Below are 24,624 nucleotides of genomic sequence, written 5' to 3'. Positions count from 1 at the left end.
TTAATAAAGTAAATCTGCAGTTTTAGTCATGTGTAGCGTTGCATACAGTTAATGTTTCTAGTTCCTGATCAAGCTGATCTTTAAACCATCCAGAATGACCAGGCTTTACTGAAGCCAACCATCATCAGCTGGATATTTTCACACATGTTGAGCAGCTTTTAAGATTGTTTGACAAGTTTATTTTTTAAAATTCTTTTGATTTCAGTCTGTTAGCAATCTGCAGGTGACTTAAAGCTGATAATGTGGAAAAATCCTGCCTGTGTCTGACATGTTCCCTCCTTTCTGCTCCCTTTTCTTTACTGTTGCATCCCCTTTCAATTGAATACTTAGATAAAAGCCCCCCTGAAGCACACAACGGCCCCACATCAAAACCACATGCTATGATACAAACAGAACATGTCTGCACACCACTTTAATAAGAGACAAACATCCCAACTTCCCCTCACCTGGGGCGCAGCTGTCCACCAGGGCTCCCAGGGCCCGGCCAGTCTGCCAGTCCCTGTTGAAGTTGGTGATGGGAAGCTCGGGAAGTTTGTTCTGGATCCATCCCAGCAGCCTCTGCTTGGGCGTCTTCTGCTTGCCGTCATCTGCCTCTTCCTCCTCATCCCACATGGGCATGGAGATGGAGTAGTGCAGGATGAGGGTCCAGATCAGACCCAGGATCAGCTTCAGGTTCCCATCCACAATGGCTTTAGAGTCTGAAGGCCAAGAGGACAAGGGTTTAAGGACAAACTGCTATAAAAATGAAACGCATAGGAACATGCATGTAAATTGTTACTGAGAATGTGTCAAATACGAAGTGACTAAAGTAAAAAGTATGCAAAGGAAAGATGATCTTTGAAAATCATATTTCCCTCTCTTATCAGTTAATGTATGGCAACATTTTCAGGGAGTAGTCAGCTGTATATCAACACATTAGCTAGTATGTTTAGCCCTGGAAGAGAGAGGGGAGTTTACATTTTCTGTGCAGATTTTAATCTGACCACATAGAGGCACTGAAATTACAGACAAAAGGGTTAAACTATCCCCGTCTGAATGGTATATTTACTCTAAACAGACACACATCGGCAGCTGGGAGAAACCATTAAGGGACAACTGGTTAACTTGATACTGGTTATCGATGTATACCAAGATTTTCCATCATAGTTTCCATTTTACCAAGATTGTACTTCATCTTTTACAAACAAATTTAACTATAACTTTTAATCTTACATCAGCTTGTTATACTTGTGTTGGTCTGTTGAAGAGCTGAAAAGCAAGCCTATAATTTTAAGGCTAATCCATACATACACTTCAATTTAGTATGTAGTTTCATTTTTGCATTAGTTTATTTTTTATAGACTAATAGTAATACTTAAGCATTCATATGAATAGCCTTTTGCTTTAAATAAATTATTTGATGGTTAGTATTGTGTGTATAGATGATATGGTGGCATCTTAAGGTAGTCACACTGGAAAAGTCTCAGCCTGACTTGCCTATGGTCACCAGATAGAAAGAAAAAAAAAAAAAAAAGATATGTTCAAATGATATGTTTTTTTTTATTATTAGTGCTGCTTGTGTTCTCACTTGCACCAGGAAGATGGAGCAAGTACTGTAACAGCTTAGCACCAAAGCTGTTCTGATTCTGGTTCTGATCTGCATCCCCAGAACCAGAACCAAACATGGAGACGGAGCATTCAGCTTCTATGCACCACAAATCTGGAACAAACGTCCAGAAAACTGCACATCAAGACTAAAACCCTCCGTTTTATTAAGAGCTGCTTTCGAACTATAAGAAATTGAACAATATATTTGTGTATTGATGATTTTAATGACAGCACTTGACAAAATGTAAGGTCCGTTATTGGTTTTCGGAACTGTTGAACATTTCATAAGAAAACAGTTTCACTTATCAAATCCCACTTTATCTTTTACCACTAATTTCACTTTTCTACACAATTTAAATTTACAACAGTGAATATTGTCAAAAATTACATTTTCTGTTAAAATTATGTAGTTTGTTATGGAGATTCTGCTTTACAGAGAAATAAGTGAAACTCGTTCCACAACCAACAGGTCCAACTCGAATCCAGATAAAAATCAGTCCAGCAGTTAAATGAAACTGATTCCATTATACACACAATTTCATTACAACACAATACAATCATATTCAGTTCATAAAGCCAACTAGTAAAATACTATTAAGGCAAGTCCAACAGATTGCTTTGGGTAGTTGACTTTCCAGCAATCCTTCATCCTGACCAAGCATGACAAAACAAAACACAAACAGCTTTGTCCCAGATCTCATCTGTGAACACCAACTGCAAAGAGGCGAAGTGATAAACCGTGACTGTTGGAGAATTACAAAAAAACAAAACAAAAAAAACTTAAATTTTTCAGTATATATTTGAACTCATTGATGGCCACATCATAATAAAGCAGCGCATACAGCCCACCATGTGGTTATTTTATCTGAGGTCTTCCTCTCGGCTTATAACCACCAGCTGTAGAGGAAAAAGTGATGCAGCTTGAAGCTAGTCTGGGCACGACTCGCACAACATCCCCTACCCCCAGCAAATCCAGCACTCTGGTTGCATAAGATGGTTTATTGAAGGGATGATTGCAGAGGTCCAGCCTGAAGGGAAGGGTGGGGCAATGTGTCAGCGTGTCCTCTCACCGATTAGAACATTGTCTGGGAGGGGGAGAAATTGGGTAAGAGCGTTGGTGTTTTGTAAGGATGCAAAGCACTGTGGTGACTGCTATGATAAAATGTATCCACTGAGCCTCGTCTATCGAATCCAGACTGATTTTTAGTAGCTTCATTGAGGAAACTGCTTCAATTGCGGGGGTTACTGTGGGGCGTATTACAGGCCGGAAAACTTGGGCCTGGAGCCACAACAAGAGTTTGGGGATAGGGTCGGACTGGATGCGAGCCAGACGAGCTGTAAAAACACAATGCAAGTGCAAGGCACAGATCTACTTGAAATATTTTCATTATTACAGTTTGACCCAGTTTGACAGGGAAATGTCCCAGTTTTCTGACAAGAGCAGCGTTTCCATTTCAAATGTGTGCAAAGCTTTCTCAATATTCTGCCAGTGCCAGATAGAAACACAATTTAGCAATTATGTCATTTCTATTAAATAAGGCAAATAGAAATCACACATGAATAAGTTTGTTCTTGCGATAACAGTAAAAAACATGCAACGCCATGATACTCCTACCACTTCCTGTCGTGGTCCACACCAATGGCAACATCCCGCTATTGATCATGTGACTCATGCAATGCAAAGCGTTTCCACTGCAGTTTTGCCAACAAAAAAGTACCAAAACTTTTTAAAAAACAAATGTATTTTTTTTTCAAACCTGTTCTGCTCCCATTTAGCAAATTTATTTTCGAAATGTCAAATTGCAAAATGACACCGTCAATGGAAACGCAGCTTATATCAAGTTGTTTTCTAGTGCTGTAAAACATGACATTGCATTGGCTCCCAGTGGACAAATAAACCCTGCATGAGCTCAGACCAGTGATTCTTTCGAGGTCAGTCCTCATGAGAACACCAAAACCTCTCTGCCCGTGGGTACAAATGGAGAAACTCTATCCAACCACAAATGGAAGTAAAAGGAGAAACAAGAAAATGGAGGCAATAAAGGAGAGTCAGAAAAGGCTGCCTAAGGACAGAGATAAAATTACCAGTTTTAAAGTATCTTTTGGACCAACGGATCGGTTTGAGCTGGGTGTGCATCACAGGTCGTTGCTTGCTGGAGGAATGCAGATCAGCTGCAGCAAGGGTGTGTTACATAGCTGTCAGGTACACCAGCTCAAACAGGACCCCTAATGCTACCAAAACAACAGCTGAGGAAGTCGGATCGTGCACCGTGTTGAATCTTCAGCTGAGACACTAAAAATCAGCGACAAACTCCCACTTGCGGCGTTTCCAAGGAACTCTGAATGACTTTTAAAAAGGTATTTTAGTCCGATGAGAAAGTTGTTGTCAAAAGTGTTATGACACACATCTGCAAACACATTCTGATAACGTCAGTACATGTGTGTGTATTCTCCTCTTCTCAATAGCTACTAAACATCCAAGGAATCTGGCAGTATTCCCAGCAGACCACAAGCCTACTGCAGCCCATATATGGACAAAGCCTGCCACAAACCCCCCCGCGCCTCCCTTTTGCTGACTCACAACTCTTCCCTCCAACCTTTTTAAATGTCTGATCTTCCTCTTGTCCCCAAAATTCCCATGACTCATCCATTTGGCACAGTCTCAAAGCAGCAAGGACCGCCCACCAACCAACCAACCCATGACACACCGGAGACATCATCGCAGTCTCCAACCCGCAGCTCGTCTTTATCCTGGCCCCTCGACAAAGAAGTATGACCAGTAGGGAGATAAGCTCTTGCTTTAAGACATTTATTCAATTTAAAAAATGTGAACACATACTTTTAAATGAAGCCACTTGAATGTATCACATTCATTCCTTATCCCAAGTCAAATCAGTATGTCGATGTTTTCCTCCATGCCTTCACACAGTTCTTAAGGAGGTACTAAACTCGCTGCCAAGATTACAGGTGCGCTGAAACCCAGAGGATCTGAGGTCAAGTCGGACACCAACGTTACAACTGGATAATTATGATGTTCTTCCTCTGGGTCGAGGATATCCATCTGAGTAAATTGGAGTTCAATTCTGATGACTTGTTCAAAAGAGATTGTAGGACAGAGCAAGAAATGCGTAGATGGATTCTGGCTTTTTTGCCACTGTGGTGCATCACAGTTATGGTCTGTGGTGGTGAAGATTGATCTGAATGAATTTACTGGTTCACTCACATACCAACCTTCTATGTGCAAAAAATAATAAAACCCAGACATAAGCAATTGAAATGAACCGATTTTGTGATGACTGGGCTGCTTCTAAAAACTGGGTAAGGAGGAAATTAAGAGTCATAAGGAGATTCAGGTCTGACTGGAAGGAGACCAAGAACTGACTTTTTCCTCTCATTACTTTTGTTGAATGATGACGTGATCATGTGAATAGCTCCTATAAGTCTAAGGCCATGGTTTAAAACTAGAAAAAATTAGACTAATAACTCCTAGCTAAGCAGGGTCGATTTTACGTTCAAACATAGAAATTTAAGACATTTGAACCTCATCCTTGGTGCAGTCTCTAGTCTCCTGAAGTGAAGAAAAGGCTAACCTAAAGACTCTACTCTGAGCCCCTCCCAGAGGAGCGAGCTTCTCTCTCCATCTCTAGAGAGAACCCAGACACCCAATTCAGAAAAAATCATTTTGGCTGCTTGTTGAGAAATCATGTTCTTTCAGCCACTACCTAAAGTTCATGGCCATAGACAAGCGTAGTAACGTAGGTCGACGACTAGTAAACTGATGGCGTTTTCCTTTCGGCTCAGCTCTCTCTTCATCACGATAGATCAGTAGAGAACTAGAGTCACTACATACGCCACACTAATTCTCCCAGACCACTCCATGCTCTTCTGGCTCTAGACAAGTTTCAGATTTGGCAGTGATGAGTTCAGTCAAAGAAACTGTGGTAAGAGGGATCTGTGGGTTTCCCTCCATATAACCTCATCTTGGATAAGCACCTTGGATAAGGTGTGGTGATGGATAAAAAAAGTAATTACCTTTACAAGTATCAAGACTTTGAAGAAAAATAACCACATGGCAATGATTAGTGTACATCTTTTATCACTACCAATCATGAGGTAGAGTAGCTCCGTTTTTATCCAATTGAGCGAACTTTAAAACCGTCAAAGAAAATGCTAATTAGTTGTGTTTCCATCTACTGGTTTGGAGTAAATCAACCAGGCTATGCAAAGCATAATTTCACCAGATTTTGACCCTTCACATGGCTGTGATAAACGGGAAGTAGATGTTTCAAACCTCCATGAACCACACATCTCAGAAAATGGGGCTCCTCCCCTCCGAACTGGGGGTTTTGAGTCTTTGGTGCGACCCAGACCCACCAATAGAAGGAAGCGCACACTATGTCAGAACTTATTTGGCAAATGTGTTTCCATTTCCCTTTAGGTACAATAACTCTTTTTGAAAAAGCCAGAAAGTACTTCAAGTGAGTGTAAAAACTTGAGTTTTGACTAAGTTTTCAAAATTTGCCGTTTCCATCAACCTTGAAATGAAAAGTGAAGATGAAAACACAGTCGCTGTTTCCTGCCCCTGGAAATGATCAGATCAGTATGGCAATTTCTTATTTGCAATTGTGGAAATCCAAATTCACATTTTCTAACCAAGCAACTCCATCTTTCCAATTTAAGATTTAGGGAATTTTCACCTGGGGTAAGCTGCAATGTATAACAGTTTATGGATTCTCCGTTTCCCACAATTTTCCTGCATTTCATCCATCACTTGTCACTGTGTGATAAAGGCATGTACCAAATACTTCAGCATGAAAAAATAAAAGTTAATTTATGGATGCCAAATATAGCAGCAAAATGCACAGAAAGCATGCAACTCTTCAATGTTCTGACAAAAAAAATAGAGAAACCTCAGGAAATGTCTTCCATTCCTCATTGTCCTTAAGGACATTGAGATGATGGCCTGAGTTAAATTAGCTTTAATAGTGTGTGATGTAGCAGACAAAGAGTCAACTACAGCTTCCTCAAACATCCAAAAGCTGATCGCTTCTCTGCTCCTTCCTTCCCTCCAAGTTATATAAAATAAGCCATAATTAAGCTACTACACTTCCTGCTCTTCCTTTCTGCTCCTTCCATATGTCCCCCTCTTTTCCTCCCTCCCTTCATTTTCTTTTCTGCCTCTGCTTGGAGAAAAAAGAAAAAAGTTCCCCCTGGTTTTTTGCCTTAAAAGGGCAAAGCAAACTGGATCTTGGCAGGCCTCCCATTCCTTGGGCTCTGGTTTCAGACTGGGAGGGAGGAGGAGGGCGGGAAGGACATGGAGGAGGGGAAGCGAGGTGGAAGGCCCAAAGAAAAAAAAAGGGGAAGTGCTTGAGCATAGGACATTTTTAACTCCAGCCTGACAATTTACCCAACTGATATTTTCTATACATCCAAGTAAAGAGTTGGGCAGGAATTGGAAAATGAAAGGAAAACAGGAGGAGATGAAAGGTTGGGGCGGAAGGAAGGGCAGGACAGGAGGCCAGAAGAGGACTCGGGCAAAATGATTAATGAGCTTTGATACATAGCATGCAGCTTTCAACAACTGTTTTCTTCCTGAAAACATCTGAGAACCATCTTCAAGCCTGACAGAAGGACCTTGGTTTCCACGCAACTGAAAAAAAAAAAAGGATCTCCTTGTAACAAAGTAAGAACAGAAACTCCAAAAGGCCTGCACAGCTTCCTAAAACTCTCCACATATTCCATTCTGTCGCTGCTGTTCACATGCGTTCTCCATGCATCCTTGTTCAGGCTGAACATTAGACATTGGGTGTTGGAGGCAGCTTTCCAACTATGATGTAACACAATAGCTGGAATTCCACTGTACTCGATGGGAATGCAGACACTGCTCATCGGCAGCATTCTCTTGACCAGTCCTCTTTAGCTTATGAAGCTTATGCTTGCATCGTCAACACACTTGCAAAAGGAGATGCATTTTCACCCAACATTCACTTTTGATTGAGCATCAACATTTCTTTATGAAGGAGATTCCAATTTTAGCAGGACATCTGTCCCTTTCAGGCAGTTCTTTATTGAAATTGTTCATTTCAACAACAGAAAATTTGTGTTTAATGAAGAACTTTGGATATTTAGTTTTAAGTTATTTTTACAGAACTACTTTTTGGATCAGGACTGTAGAGGTTAAAATATTTAGAGATTATCCTCTTTTCTCCCTGCTGCACTTTGTCCAAGTTGTATTCCAGGTTTACTGTTGGAAAACACTTGAGATATTGTTTTAAATGTGTGAATGTCCACAGCCACTTTGTTCCTTCTCATTTGCTCTACATCAGTCATACCTCAGCAAAATATGTGATGTTTCCATTTACATGACTGAAAAATTAAATGATTATTGGTCAGTACTAATGTACTGCAGAGATTTGGCAAATAATTTTGCACTCGATGCTTGATAACTTTGAAAACGTAGTGGGAACACATACCAAACAAGTGGCAATTTAATTTTAGAGCTGGGCAGAAATTGGCTGTGGATGTGAATAGGACATGCTGACAAGTGTTAACAGAGCTGCGGAGTAAAGGCGGCTAAAAATTGGTTATTTTCTGTATCAGCAAAGTCAAAATGCAGTCTGAAGTAGCAGAGATGTACAAAGATATTTAGACAGACATTCTGCAGCACGTCTGTCGTTCATTCAGGCTGCAAGAAAATGGGGGAGTAGTAGACTTTTAGGGGATAAGAGGAAGGCAAACAGAAGTACAGCAGATGTGATCCATTTTATCCTTTACAGCCTTCAACCCCCATCAGCCATTAAGCATGGATTAGGAGATGTGGGGAGAATTTTGGCAACAGAAGATTTGCTGTACTTTCTGAATGACATGTGTGACTGTGCCAACCACCTGCTTACTCCCAAAAATCTTTGTGATGCATTAAAACAAGTATTCAATGCGTTTCAGGCACAGAAAGTCTGAATACATAGTACTTCAATAATTAGCCAACACTTAAGGAATCCAGGCAGTTCTTGGTGATATGCAAATTGCCAGGATGTAACATTAAGAGTAGTAGCGTTTCAGTACTTGGTCCTAAGGTAGCCTTGGATCCCAGAGGCTGCAGCACCCCCGAGAAAGGCAGACAACAGGCACCCCCACCTCCCCCAAAGAGTAGCTATAGGCCGAACATAGGCAGCAGAGGCCAGAGGCTTTGAGCATTGAGGAAAACTAAACCCCAAAACCCCAAACCAATGGGATTGACATACTACTACATCTAGGAATTAGAAAATCCAAGGAATGGGTGGGGCACCATGCCATCCCATGGAGGTCAAGGGAGCAGGACCCACACCAGCCCCCAGTCAGTCCTGAACACCCCCATGTTCATGTTTCTATAGCTAGCTCTGCTTTTGTTTGCGCAAACATGTGCTTTGGTTCAAACCACCAGAGCCTGTTTGTGCTCCAGTGAGCTCACAGACCATTGAATTCTAGCAATGCTCGCTGTTAATTATATTTAACTCATTCTTTCGTTAGTAATACGCAAAACATTTATTGCATTATGAAGCAACATCCTTCCAGGAGGAGAACACTGCTTGTTGCCACACACGCATGTGCCCCAACCTGCACATCTCTCCTCCCGAGGAAAGACAGGAGAGCCGCCAGGAACAAAGTTACACCATCAGTCTGTTTTCTGCGCATGCAGCATTCATGGAAGAGTTTACTGGCTGCAATCCTGATGTTTCTGTGAACAGCAGGCAGGCGAGCACAGGTTGAGAAGCGTTCCTGAAGGGCTTTAAAATCAGGACTCTGCTGCTGAGGAAAAGATGCTGCTGATTAGAACGAGATCCTCACATAAACAGCCCTTTGTTTAAATGGGAAAAGTCCAGGATGATGTGAAGATAGACGAGCTGAATTCTGTGCAGTACATTAATCATCTCCAACACGCACGCAAAACTAACGCCACACAGTTGGACATTTAACTACAGAATACAATGAGCAAAAAAACCGTAAACATCCTTAATGTTTTTTTCTGATCTATTGTGGCTTTGAAAACTGTAGAAAGACAAGTACATCCATCTTGGAGAGAAACTTTGGTTGCAGTGATCACTGGGATATGAGCCATGGATTGTGGAAACAGGAAAGGATTTTATAAAGGCTTGTTGACATATTATTGGAAAAATCCACTTTGGAATCAGCGGACCCACCTTCAATAGCAACCTACAGACAAGCACCAGTGCAACACTGCAGTGGTTAATGTTTTAAGCTGTAGATAGACTTGGAACCAGTTTTTGGAGGCATCACACCGAGCCATTAAGCTTCTCATCTTATACTCAAGCCATCGGAGTACAGCATCGTGAAGCTGGGTTAAATATTAGAGCAGCACAATTTATTGAATGACAATCTGCTCAATATCTCAGTAAATTCTTGAAATATTTAGTGAGATGCATTTTAAACGTCATTCAGGCTCTGTATATTGACAACAGCCTGTTTGCTGGACTAACTGCTCTTCATGTAGCCACCTGACTTAGTTCCTACAAAATGGCTGATATATTAAGAGTGGTGGGTTACTGTGTGATTGGAATAAAATAATTGTCAACAAAATGTGGGTTAATCATCACAGATATCCATTTCTTAGTTTTTAACAAACAGCATTACGGATAACGTATTTTAAGCATTTAAGCTTAGAACGATCAAATCCTTTCAACAGTGGCTCCAGGTGAACTGGTTACAATATATTTTATACCAAAGATTAACTGATGAGTTCATCTCGAGTCTACAAATATCGAACCTTAGCAAATGCACATTAAGCGTTTTTAACAGGTGTGCATTAGGGGTGCACTGATAAATCGGCTGGGTGAAGGAAATCCTTCATTTTGAGAGATTGACCGTCGGCCAACACTTGCATGAGAAAAACCGACATCGGGAAAGGTCTGAAAAATAAATAAAAATAAAAATCAGCCGCTGTCCACATAAACGCTGCCATGAGAGAACGCAGACACCTGCACAAGGTTAACAGAGTCCACTGTTATCAACTCGGTGACTTTCTTTCTATATTTAGCAACATTTCAGACAAAAACACATCGTTATTGGCCAGAATCAGAGATGGCAAGTCAGGCTTTTTAAAGATCGGTTTTAAAGATCAGGCAGAAAACTGCAATCTGTGCACCTGTTGTGTATATGGATGATTAGGGGGTTCAAATGTAATAACACCCCAAAGAGCAATGGCCACCGTCATTTAAAAAGTCACCTATGCTGTTTTAAACAGTTTGAAATGAGTAGAAAGATGGTTTGGTGCCAGGGCTTGGAGGGAATCATTTATCCTCAAAACTATGATAAAGCTGCTGGCTCACATTTCCAGTGCTTAAGTCAATTATTCTGACTTTTTATTGTAATCTCACACATTTAACAAAACTTTTCCCGGCAACATTTGTCTTGAGTTGATGATTGGTTTTGGTGAAGTTTTAAGAAGTTGTGTTTCTTCCCATTAGTCCTGGGTTTCTGAGGGCTGGTGCCCGACAGCCGGCGGACATTAAGCGTGTTCGGGTGGGGCAACATGTTCCAAGTGTGCCTGGACACGCATGTCAGGTTAGGATGCGAGCATTCTGATCAATTCGCAACACGTGACCTTCAGACATTTTCAGACTAATGACTGTTTTCTGTCCAGTTTCCTAGTGTTGCTTCTGTTGCTGTCAGGGTGGAGCAAATTACTGGCTGCTCTTGAGTAATTTGAGTAACCCTTAATGGCAGTGTTACACTGGTCACTGTTGCATATCCATCTGCGTTGGTTTTTAGCAACAGCTCAACTGATGCTCAAATGAGAAGTGAAAAGGTGTGGCCATCTGGGATTCTGCATTTAGGGCCAGGAACTCTTAGAAACTGAGATAAACTCAACATTAAAGGGCATCAAGAAGGAGGCTCGGAGCAAAGCAACAGACCGAGACTGTACGCATCATGTAGCTGAGATGGCAGTTTAGTAATTTTGTGGTGAGTGTTGCTGCCTGGGTGTGGCCATTTCTTCTGCTATGAAAGGAGGAAGTGAAAGAAGAAAGCGGGCTGCCCTCATCTTCAGATAAAGGGAGTTTTAGACAACAGCTGGACATGAGGGTGAGTCAGCAACAGGAACACGCAGTCCTGCAGGGGAGGCTCACTGGAGCCTGGTACGGCTTGGCTCAACAAAAGCTGGCATCAAGATTCAAAGTGATACACGTAAAACAACAACAACAACAAAAAAACATATATTCTTCCAACCCCACCAATGTCACATTACTAGCCTCACACCACAGATTAAGCCCACAGTAGCTCTGCCATTGGCTCTGATCGCACGTCAGATCTGTTGTTCAAAATAACCCATCTTCACCTGAGGCTGAAACATGCATGTGGAAACCCTGAAATGAGCCAGACATTCCCTGAGGATGACCAGGACTCAGTCATTCCTGATTCACACAGACCTCTTCCTCCGAGTGTCTGCAGGCTGCCTCTCCGGGCTCCAGGTGGTTCTCCGCTCAGATGGCAGTAAAACTGCTCATTTGTGCTGTGAGAATGCCGCTATATCGTCCTGACTACCAGTAGTTCATTTTTGTCCTCTGTAGAGGACATTTCTAAACTTGAATATCTCCCACCCCCTGCATTCTACTGAATTAATTCCTTTTGGCATCTATAGAGGACATTTAGGGCTTTTCAATGATGCCACATGTGAAGGGGTGGGACTTTTGTACATACCTTTTTCTAATTCATAAAAATGGCGTTTATCAGTAATAACACATTTTATGGGAAGAGACAAAGTAAGTGCATAAAACCTTTTATTACCTTACAAAGATGGTGATTGGACAATATTGTTTTTCCTGGTAGTCAGGAGGATAGGACAGACCAGGTTCATTACGGGCTGTTTGAGGGGTCTGGAACACAGCTGAGGTGAGATTTGATTCGGCCTGTTGCAATAAACAATTATCAGCATGATAAATTAACCCCTTAACTGTCCATCACCTCGATGGCTGTCCGTCATTGTCATTTTTTTTGAAAAGCCTAACCTGCAGATTTATTTTGTTGCCAAATGTGCAAGAAACTCACCATGACGACAACAGTGGGGTGACCATGAACTGCAAACATGCAGACACAAACTGGTGGGCGGGGCCAACAGTCAAACATCTCTTATGGCAGAGAAATAAAGGACAGTGGCTGATTTTTAGATCTTTGCTGATCAGAAGATAAGAACAGCTTCACAGGTAAGTATTAACCAATCGTCAATCTCCCAAACCTATGGTATTCAGGGCCGATTTATTGGCTGGCTGATTTATCTGTGCACTCCTACAATTGGCCCATGAGGACAATGGTGTCGTCATGACAGCTAAGGGTTCAGGGCTCAATAATCTCCATTCTGATAGTTAATATTTTGTGAAAGGTAATTTGTTTGTCTCCAAGATGACATAATCCATTTAATTCATGGTTTAGGTTCTGTAGTTTTTATTTATAGTTTTTGGTTGCATTTTATTTTGGATGTTTAAAACATCTGCCAGTTCCAGAGAGCTGCATCATTTGCAAAATTCTGGGTTATTGACATTTGAGAGGGAAAACTTGCATTAGGATACCGTTATCAATGAAAGTGGTCTCAAAACAACAATGTTATCGTTTATCGCGATAATCACTGGGACAATTCATCATCCAGCAAATTTTGTTGTGACAGGCCTAGATGTGATGTATATCAGAGCAGAAGGCTTAATTCAGAGAGTAATCCAAAAACATTTCTAGTTACAGCTTCACTGAAGTGCCTGGAGAAAGTAAGAGGAGAGGAGAAGACTCCAGGAACACTTCAAGCGCCAAGAAACGACTTTATAAAAGTCACTTTTTAGCACCTCAAGTGTTGCTGGAGTTTTCAATTCACCGAGTAAAAAACAACAGCTACAGTAAATCAGGAGCCGAGGCAAGCAGCTGCATGTAGACAAAGCTTATCAAGTCAAGCTTCGTGTCATAAATACAGATAGACCCAACCCACAGCAAGACATGAGTGCAGACAATAGCCCTGTGTTGTATCTCCGTTTGTCTCTCCTTCCAGGCCAGAGCAACATCCAGCTGCACAGCTGACCCAGTTCAGCTCAGCTCAGCTCAGGCAGCAGGAGGAGAGAAAAACTCAGGGCCCCACTCTGAACATTCAGACCGACCCCCCTCCTCCTCCCTAAACAGCCTCCAATCTGAACAAAGCACAGCAACGCCTGGACACTGAAGTAACGATCTGTCGCGTTAAAGCTCTGGATGTTTAACCCTTTAAAAGCACAGAACGTGTTGCCGTTTCCAGCTGTGCCAATGCTCTGCATCGTGCATTACTCTCCAAACAGCCAGTGAAGTCCACACCTTCTTCATTCAGCTGAACCAGCTGGCTCTTCATTCATGATCACACCCACCTATAGACACCAGCTTGATGTTCTCCCTGTCCAGGAACTCCAGCGCCACCGACACGTTCTCCAGCTGCATCTGGCGGAAGGTGGGCCTCTGGTTGTACTTGCGGAACATTTTCTTCTGGGACAGAACCTCCAGGAGCCCGATGAGCCGCAGCCCGTCGCTCAGGTCCGTCTGCAGGTTGCCGATCCGCTTGTTGACGCATTTCAGGTGCTCGTTGCACCAGCGGGTGAACGTGTTCTGCTGGATCTTCTTCCACGGGGCATCCTCGGCCAGGTCCTTCTCTGTGGCGGGCATTTCTGCGTCCTTGTCCGAGGAGAGAGCGTTGGGAGCGGGCGCGGCGCTCTGATGGAGGCGGGGGTGGGAGCCGCTCATTTTTATGGTCTCCGCTGCGCCTTGGTTCGCTGGCTGGATCTGGGTGGAGTCTGTTCGGCTGCTCCCTCCTTCTCACTTTCTCTGGTTTACTTTGCGGCTGATCTGCGCGAGAGAGAGGGGGAAAAAAAGAGAAAAAAAAGAGAGAGAAAGAAATCAGCATTAGATCTGAGAGGCTGATTTATAGCATGAAGATAGGCAGCTCTCAGAAGAGTTTGGGTGAGTTTGTTCTACTCCAGTCCTCGAAAACTACCGGCCTGTAAAGTTTACATGCAGCCTTTCTTCAGCACAGCTGAATCCAATGTTGAATAAACTCTTCAGCAGCCAGACAGAGGTCTGTCTAAAACCAACACCAGAGGATACATCTTTTGTGTTATTAGTACTGAAGGGAAAAATCTCAAAGATTTATAGTCTGAATATTTGAATATCCTAAAACTATGGGTTTACACAGGGCCGGAGCTACAAGAATGTGGCCCCTAGCCTGACATGAATGCTCAGGTTAGTTAGCATGGCCACCGATGATGGCAGATAATAGTTTTCCTGTAATGGGAAGTTGTTTCTCAACCATTACCATATTAAGCAGTGCATTCATGAGGATGATTGACAGCACTAAGCACCTTTTCCTGGCTCTGATTGGTTGTTTTTGGGTGGTGCATTTCTTTAGACAGCAATAGTAGCACCAGGAGGAGGCAGAGGAGATTGATTGTTTCACTGATTATCTATCTCATAGCATACTGTCATGGCTTATTGGATTACTTTACTGCAGCAGTAATCCATACTGTTTCCATATATGGATTACTGCTGCAGTAAAGTAATCCATACATGCAGTAATCCACTGCTTAAAGTTAACAGTGTAATTCCTGCAAGGCGTCAGGGCTCATAGGAACATGTTGGATAGGGATCAAAACACTTGTGCTTGAGAAATATTACATGTCAAAGCAACAATAACATGTTTGTCCAGCTTTAGCAACGCTATGCTAATTTCAAACTGGCTAGCAAGCTAAGCTTTCTAAGCCCGAGGCATCCAATGAGCTTAGCTGCAGGTTAGAATAGATTCCATCCAGTAAGGCACATTTCTTTCTGATTCTGGTTCTAAATTTGAAGCCTAAATGAAAGAAACAATGAGAGTACTTGTTAGCCACGATTAACTAGCAAGGGACGTCTGCTGCTATAGAGAAGATCTTCTTTGTCCAGAAACTTGTTTTGTTCTGCTCACTAATAAATACAGCTGGGAAACTATCACCTTAATAATTAGTGCATGATGTTGCTCTAGACTTGTATGTTTTGAAAGTTTTGATTTATATTCAGAAAGATTATTCTGGATTGAAAAACTTTAACGCTATTAGGTTGTTATTTTTTTATGCTTTTTAGATGTGCAGATAGTTTCATTTCAAGATTTTGACTTTGTTGAATGAGAACATGTAAAATAATTTAGATTAATCTAAAATATGTAAAAAAAAATTGTGATAATTGACAAACTGCGACAGAAACAGTTCGAACATTTAACAGATTTCTTTCTTGTTTCTGTGACATCAGCCCTGTGATGTTATTTGTTTATGCAGAAGTGCAGGCAATTCCCCAGTTGGTTAGATCCGGTGCAATCAGGAAATACACTCACCAACAAACGGATAGAAGGAATCTTCCCAGCAGGATGACTCACTTTGGATGTAATTTGGTCCATATCAGACCAAAGCAGCAATCTTATCATTTAATTTTGAAGTTACTGCCACATCTAGAATGAGCACGAGAGGCTCTAAGTGTAAGTTTAATGAGAATATCAACGTGTTCCAGACAGTTTCCAGAGCATCCCACTGTCACTGGACAGGATGAAGGGCAGCAGACACAGAAAATGCCTCTTTGAGTTAGTAGGCACCTTGATGGAGTTTGATGGTGGTCACGTTGTGTGTCAACAGACCTTTAACTGTATTGACCAGTTTCCCAGCAGCCTTGTGATTATAACTCACCATATTCTGATTTAACGGTACCCTCAAATACCTCTTGGTTAACCCTAATCTCTAATCCCGGGGCGTTGCATAATATGACTGCTTGTCCTCTCTTGTCTCTGGACCGTCAGATGATTTGGCAACATCCTGTAATGCATTGCTTATCCAACAATAGCGCTCCTCTCTCCAATCTCCATTCTGGACATTAGGCTGCTTGAAAATCAAACGGCTTGCTGAGATTGTTTTCCTACATTGAGTAAAGCTGAAAAGTGGATAAATCATGATAAGAGACTTTATGATTTTGTCTTTTCAAAAAGAAAGAACTGTAGGGATCTCTTGATGTGGTGAAGAAAAAGGCAGATTATGGTGTTTTCGATTTCCCGCTGATTATCTGGAAGCTCCACTCAGATCTTTATATTGCCTTACTGGGATAGAAGGAAAAAGCATATAAACCAAGACGTTGTAGCAGAAACACTAAAAACAGGCCTTTCCTCATGGTCCCTGTGAGGATATGAGTTCATAAGAGCTCCAGGGTCTGGGGCATAATAAATAGCAGATATCCACGGGGAGTATCAGTTACGTTTGCTGAACACAAGCCAAATGTTGGCTAGAAAACGAATGTGTGTTGTTAAAGAGGTTACAGTGAACATCAGCCAGTTGCTCAGTCTAGACGCCTGATTTCCTCTCATATCAGTAAATTATGAGGTGATGTTATAGTGATACTTCAGACTGTTTTACATAATAGCAGAACAACAGCATTGTTTATCTTTCTTTTAAGCTCAAAGCTTATGCGATTAGTTCATTTTTTTGTTAGCAATATTTGAAATGTTACTCTTTTTGAGGATGTTGAGTTGGGATCCTGGCTTGATGTTTTCTGCATGTTGTTTACAATGTTCTCCCCAAAACACACTCAAGTTCTGAATGCATGTGTCCCTCCACTGCGACCTGTTGAGGATGTACCCCCGCCTCGTGCCCTTTGACCTCCTGGGACTAAACAGACTTACTGATAGCTGTGTGCAGAAAGGACCTCCTGCAGCAGTCAGTGTTACAGATCATCAGAACAAGCCTCTCACTGAAGACACTTTGCTGTTGTATAAATAATTTTATTTCTGTTTTATTTATTGTATTTGGTTGTGTTTTAGTTTGGATATTTAAAAAACTACCTTTCAGGTCCAGTGTTAAGTTTTCTGTACAGATGTTAAAGTTTATTTATCTTTAAGAAAGCCAACTTGCTTTATTATACCATTCCCAATGCAGTGGTTGAAAATCCTCTCAAAACATCAATATTGTCATTTATCACAATAATTGCTGGGACAATTTATCGTTGAGGAAAAAAATTGTTATCGTGACATGCAGGCCTGATTGTGCCAACATAGCTGGAGCTTACTTTGATGCCTGCAACATGAAGCACGGAGAGTAAAAATTCAAATAAATAAAGGGCTAAATGGTCCAAGCCAAAGGATCAGCAACCAGGAAAATAAATGCTGAAACACATTTCCCTGATGCACTAAAATTGATTTTGTTGCTCGTCCAACTAGAAAACATCCCATATGGTTTCTTTATGCCCGCATAAATAAAACCTCCGTATACAAAACATCCACAAAGTATATTTGTTGAAGGAAGAGGCCCGGCTACAGGCGCCGGGTCAGACTGAGATGGTCGTCCACCTCATCGTGAGTCAGGGTGGAGCGTTCAAATATTTGCTACAGTGTAAGGATGGATTGTGATTAGCTAATAACAGATAAAAAAAAAAATCCAGTAGTACATTAAATACTGATCTGTCATAGAATGTTTTATTAATAGGAATCTATCATAACAACATCCTAATTACTTTTAGATATTTTCCTTTCTTTAACTGTGGTGGAAGGAGAAATGTAACCACAGCCATTTTTGACTAAATAAGGAGATCTGTGCCAGGAGCCACAGTGTGGCCTGGGGCCATGAAAAATGTTTCGGTCCGTGTGTGTGTGTGTGTGTGTGTGCGTGTTTGTTTGGTGAAGGAGAATCTGAGGAATGCTCCTCAACCCCATAACAACTCTGGAGCCCACATCCCAAATACCCCCCCAATAAAATTGTCCTGTTATTGTAACTCACAGCGTGGCACCAGCATTCCTCCATATTCACTGCTCCATTTAAAACAATAGAACAATGGCGTTAGCCCGTTTCAGGCAGTCGAGCTCTGCTCCCTGTTGGTGTGTAAATTTGCAATTTTCATCACAAATTACCTTGTCAAAATAATATACAGGCTTTATTAAAATGCTCGGTTTATGACGGCAGTGGTCGAGCAACGGGCAGCGCAAATTAAGCTTCATTAAACAGGAAAGGATAAACTGAGGCATTAGTCAAAGATTTGGACTGCTTGGATGGTTTCTGGTTTCTACTCTTGTTGAACTTCCGAGAGCAAATAAAATTCATGGCTGTTAGATAGTGAGAGCTGAGGAAGCTGGTGAACTGTTCTATTGTTTCAGAGGAATCTGGGGAACAAACAGGAGAGCAGCGGGCGGAGTGAGGAGGTATGACTAAGAACACTGCCACAGGCCTGGATGGACAGGAAGAACTGGAATGTTGTCTGGCTCCATCTAGCGGCCAAACATGGTCCTATGTATTCTACTTTGCTCCCCTCGCTCCACCAACTAAACACACTTGTATTTAGTAAATTAGAACATGCCTTCTGATGAGACTCGGTTCTCAATTAAAATTATCCATTTGCCAGGCATTAAATATATATAATTGTTTTTTAATAGGCCAATAATTATGTATGCATTTTTTTATTGGCATGATGTGATATTCTAGTTTTAAATGTTTTTTTTTTCATTAACTGCAAGCAGAAAATCATCGTAAATAACAAACGTAAACATCATTCTATCTTCTGAGGTAGAAAATAGAATGACTTAATAATACAAACAGGAGCTCTGTGGTGAATCGAAAGAATGAATTAAGGATTTTTGCAATAATACTCTAATTTATTGAATATGACACATGGACTTAAATGTTTATACAATTTAAATAAAAAGGAAATGTCTGCCAGGACAGTTTTTAAAAAATTTTTACAGATTATTTTCTTACAGTGTAAAGTTTACACTCATAACCTTGGGCTATTCTCTGTACACAGAATTAAATGATGTTCCTCCATTGTAAAAAATAAATATAATGAATTTAAAAGTCAACATTCTGCTTGGTTTATATGGTAAATAGACTGAACTTATATAGCGCTTTTCCAGTCATTTTGACCACTCAAGCCTTTTACACTGGAGCCACATTCACCCATTCACACTCACATTTATACATCAATACGCAGATTGGTAGGCAATTTGGGGTTAAGTGCCTTGCCCAAGGTCACATTGACATGAAGCAGGAGGAAACTGGAATCAAACCTACAACTTACTGATCACAAGACGACTACTCTACCCACACAGCCACAGCCACCTCATAAAGCTCATAAAATATAGTTTGAATGAAAGATAGTCAAAAGTATACCAAATTTTAAATTAATCTTAGTAAAAGTAGGATTAACATTACAGAGAAGCAAAGAAACTAAAAGTATGTCCCATTGCAATGTGTACATTTCATTTATCATGGTGAAGCCTTGCAGTTCGATTTATTGAAAATTCAACATATTTTGGAATTCCTCTAAACAATTGTGCATTTACTTTGAATCTGGTGTCTAAAGCGTGTAATTATCAATTATTGATTATTGAGCCATTTGCAGCCAAACTTTAAAGAAATCAGAAGAAGAAGAACTAATGTTTGTAACTTGATGTCTCTGGGAAAACATCAGGGATTAACTTCTACAACCACCTCTATATACATTGGATAAGTACAATGCAGTTTCATGGTTGCAGCACTTGGTGACAGTGGGAAGAAAAAGCTTTTCTTTTTTTCCTGTAACAACCTCTCAGCAGAGTCAGGGTCAGTAAAACTGTCTGACGACCCTTCAGACATGTCTGTCTGATCCTTACTCTCCTGTGTCCTGTCTGTGATATTTAAACTCCAGTTTTTCAACTTTGGGATGTAAACATTAGCAAGGCAGCCAGCTCTACTGGAGGGTTTGTGCACCCTTTCCCCAAAAGTTAGAGAAGGTAATCAGGAAGTAGGGCTGCACAGATAGCAGTTTTCTGGTCGATTGCCAATCTTTAAAAAGCCTGACCAGCCGATTCCAGTTTTGGCTGACATAATTTTTTTTTGTCTAAAATGTTGCTAAATATAGCAAGAAAGTTGCCCAGTTGGTAACAGCTGGCACATTTTATCATTAACTTAAAATGTGCAGACATGTCCTGGTGAACCGGTCTAACAGTCCAACCTGTCTCACAGCAGAGAAGAAGAGGACAGTGGCTGATTTTCAGACCTTTGCTGAGGTCGATACGACTGGTGGATAAGTGTCGGCCAATCATCAATCTCTCAAATTTAAAGAAATCAGTACCAATAAATCGGTGCACCCCTACAATAAATCTTTCTATTCTACACAGAATAGAAATTAAGAGAAAACATTAATGACTTACTGTCATAAAACAAAAACACTGAAAGAAGAAATTGAAGAGATATCTCTAAAGATTAGCTAACTAACTGAATATTGCATTGATATTTCACCACATACCTTACACATCATGGCCTTTAGTCAAAGACAGGAATGAACACAACTCCTATATTAGTATTATCTCTTTGATCAACAAAATTACAAGACAACTTGGGATGGTGTGCAAATTTAAGCGGGAAGGAGCAGAAAACAAAGTTGAATATAATCAATCAGATGTGAGACAGCATGTTGAATATGAACAAACTTGATCTCAAAGCAGATGTCTGCAATGCCAACATCTGAACAGCTAACCACACCCTATCAGTCAGAAACTGAAATGCTGCAGATGTCAGAACAGGAAGTTAGGCACGAGACAACACCGCTAACCACATGACAAACGGCGGTGTGGAGACAACCAGTCAGAGGCACAGATTACAGCTAAGTTGGTTGTTCCCTTTACTTTCTGCAGACTTGCCGGCGGTGGCATCAACTGCATGCAGCCAGAAAATGGCGTGTCAAATAAGGATAAGTTTCGTCTGTTTATGTCTTACACATCCTGTGCCAGTCACCTCTTCCTTTAGCTTTACCGCAGATTTTGTTTCTCTGTATTCACTGATTTTTTTTTTCCCGGCCTCTGCAAAACAAACCATCCAGGCCTGAGTGGAGGCTGAAAATGTGGGGCCGACCTGGGGGTCTCTGGTACCCTCTTTCCCTCGGTCCATCTTAGTTTTGGTCTCCTGCCAGAACTGGGGACGATGGCAACAGAGATAGGTTGAGGGTTCTCTTCCTGTGCCTCTTTGAACTGGCGGCTGCTGCTCAGCACCTTATGTCTGCCCATCCTATGGTTGCTAGTGCAACCTCAGGAGCCGTGTCTACCTGCACTTTGCTGCTCTTGGATGCTGAGCGTCACAAGCCGTCTATCCTCTAATCATTCTAACAACCTTGCATATCCAGAAGAAAAAATTAGGCACGGACACCTGTCCAGCACAAACGCACTTACTTTTACACAAAGTCAATTACAAGTTCCTGGTCCATCACTGTGGCCTGTATGTATGGAAGCAACCAGCTGTTTCTGGTGTGCCTGAAATGTCAAGACTGAACCCTTAAAAAAGTAAACAAAGTGAAAACATTTTAGATTTTAAAGTCCGTGCCCATTTGTTGACAGTGAGGTTTAAATCCAAAATCCCTTCAATAAAAACTTTAAAAGCCCAAACTAGGGAATGCACCGGTCTCAAACTGGCAGCACTACACTAGCTTTAGAGGTTTTGGTAATTATGAGGGGGGTTAGCAGACTGGAGACCAGGTGAGAATGATTCAAAGAGGTTAATCTTCTAAATATGGGAAACACAAGATACAAGAAAAACAAAAAGTGTGAAACACAAAGCAAAACCATTCACAGCCATGTCATTTCAAGTAAAGTTAAATGAGCACATGTTGTTCCAAGTCAGTCTGGTGTATTAGCATTATAACAGTGTTAAAATATATGATTAATCAGAGACACTTGTACTTTCTTGAGTTAAATGAGTTGAGCTTTCAGGGTTTGAAAGGTCCAGAGGAATTTACTCAAACTGGTTGAGCTACATGTTGGTTTAATATATTTATAGCATTTCAAAAATATTTAGAACAAGCTAGGCTAGTCCAACCTAGCTGCTCTAGCTTAGCATAGCTAGCCAGTGCAACTACGCTGACAAGATGCTATGAAAACCACTATAGAAGAAGCAACCAAGAGGCCCAGTGTAACTTTGGGGGATCTGCAGACACTCATGGCTCAGGTGGGAGAATCTGTTGATGGAATAACTATTAGTTATGAATGCAGGACATTTGGTTTGCCGACTTGTACTGCATCCATCCATCCATCCATTGCTTCTGCATGTCTGAGCCTTATTACTCCTAATCAAAGTTTTGTGGGGCTTGTGCCTGTATCTCTGTATCTCTAGTAGGCAATGGGTGAGCAACTATGTGGCTTTGCTGCACAGAGTTAAACAAGGCATAAAATTTGATGTATAAATCAACTACCCTAAAATGATGTTAGCTGACATTGACCAGAATGAAGGAATTAAGAAGACAAATGATTAACAACTTTAAGAGACGTGTTAAAATAGAAAAGAACTTAAAAAAACAAGACTGCCTTTAACTGAGCATTTTTTTAGATTGGACTGGTAATTGGGTAAAGTGATATTGAATGAGTGTAACTGCTAAGAATGTTCTTTAATTGTGTTTCATTATCTTAAATAGCAGTAGCATTGTGACTCCAATTAATTAGCTGTCAGATGGACCAGATAATAACAATGATAATGCATAAAAACATCCTTATTTCGAAGCAGGGACTTCAGAATGGCTTGGTTCCTGGAGGCTTCACCGTTCCAGGCACCAGGTGGCCCTCCTGCTCCGTGTAGGTCCCGCTCCCAGCGGCGGAGGGCGCAAATGACCACTACTTGGAACCCCTCCTTTAACACGGGAGCGACGGACGGTGTTTCCTTATTTGGTGCGGAGCCCCTAATTCTGACTCCGGGGGACACCGCTCTGCGTAGCAGCTCACGAAAATCCCAATCAACCAGTTAATAGATAATAAATAGTTGGAGATGGAGCCTGACCTCTCCAGCTGCCCCGCGCATGGGACCAGCAGAACCTCAGGTAGAACTGATCCAGACGCAGCGACACACACACCTACACACGCACACCTCCATCAGAGCAGGCTGGGAGCAGCAGATCCCGGCGCGCATGCAAGCACCAGACTCACCTGTGGACCGTTCACCTGCGTGTTGGTCTGCGTGGGTCTCTCCGCGGTCCGCTCAGTCAGGGCGCGCTGCAGTCACTGCGGTCACACAGGGTGTGTGTGTGTGTGTGTGTGCGTGAGTGCGTGTGTATGTGTGGGGGTCCCGGACCTCCTCCCCACGCGCAGTCCCGATTGGGGAAATGGTTTGAACTGTTGGTGTAACGGAAAAGAAAGAGATAGTCCGTCCGCTCTTTTGCTCTTTTCTACCTCCGCCTCTCTTTCTCTCTCTCCCTCCCTCTCTCTCTCTCTCTCTCTCTGGGTTCCACAGTGAGAGCCTTAATTGGTAAACGGGTGAAAGATCAGAGGAGGTGGGGGTGTCTCTAACTCCGTCTCTCTCTCTCTCTCTCTCTCTCTCTCTCTCCTTTTTTCACAAGGTGATGTAATGACCGCGCCTCCGGGATTTTCAAGGTATGATGTCATCTACCATCTACCCCATCTTTACTGTACCCCGGGGGGGGTGTGCATGAGCAGATCCCCTCATTTCTCTGCAGCCCCGGTCTCTTTCCTGTCATCGCCTGTGGCTCAGACAGAAAGTGTGGAGCTGTGTGTGTGTGTGTGTGTGTGTGTGTGTGTGTGTGTGTGTGTGTGTGTGTGTGTGTGTGTCCCTCCGAAAGCCTGTCAGCCTCTGCTGTGACTCAACATGGGCTTGTGTGAAGGAAGGCTGCTCTCCAGCTGAGCATTGGATCAGGGAAAAAGAATGCTCGGCCTCAAGATGCCCCTTTTTTTTTTTTTTTTTTTTGTTCAGTTGATCAGTCTAGATGGGGGATAAAGGGGCGTGGGTGGGTGAACAAAGCTAAAGAAAGAGAGATCACAACAGGAAGCTCTTAAAATGTCTTTTATAAACTGACCTGCCTGCTGTAATCTCAACACAAAGACACCAGACCTGTTTGAAGCTTTTTGTCATAATCTTTCCAGGAGCATCTAATTGGATGTAAAAGTAGCACGACTTCAACATATTTTTAGCCAACTAACAGTAAAAAAAAAAAAAAAAAAAAAAAAAAAAAAAATTTTATTTTTAAAGGCTTCTGGGGTTCCGGGGGAGTTAAAAACAACAGGCAATTTTAATTTTT

General features: G+C 41.7%; 1 protein-coding gene across 4 annotated transcripts in view; it reads right to left on the bottom strand.

Moving 5' to 3' along the window:
• Positions 1-23,731, bottom strand: part of flna (filamin A, alpha (actin binding protein 280)) — a 55,131-nt gene extending 31,400 nt beyond the window's left edge. For all 4 annotated transcript variants that reach the window (XM_015035912.1, XM_015035914.1, XM_015035913.1 and 1 more), the window contains exons 1-3: positions 23,519-23,731; positions 13,956-14,427; positions 447-698 (exon numbers count right to left, since the gene is read on the bottom strand). In XM_015035912.1, the coding sequence (XP_014891398.1) occupies positions 447-698; positions 13,956-14,325 (622 nt within the window). In that variant the 5' untranslated portion in view covers positions 14,326-14,427; positions 23,519-23,731. The remainder of the gene's footprint in view (positions 1-446; positions 699-13,955; positions 14,428-23,518) is intronic.
• Positions 23,732-24,624: the final 893 nt, after the last annotated feature.

Source organism: Poecilia latipinna, unplaced genomic scaffold, assembly GCF_001443285.1.
Source record: "Poecilia latipinna isolate Pla-1442-1.1 unplaced genomic scaffold, P_latipinna-1.0 Scaffold351, whole genome shotgun sequence".
In the NCBI taxonomy this organism is placed as follows: Eukaryota; Metazoa; Chordata; class Actinopteri; order Cyprinodontiformes; family Poeciliidae; genus Poecilia; species Poecilia latipinna.
This window is presented reverse-complemented; position numbering and strand designations above follow the sequence as displayed.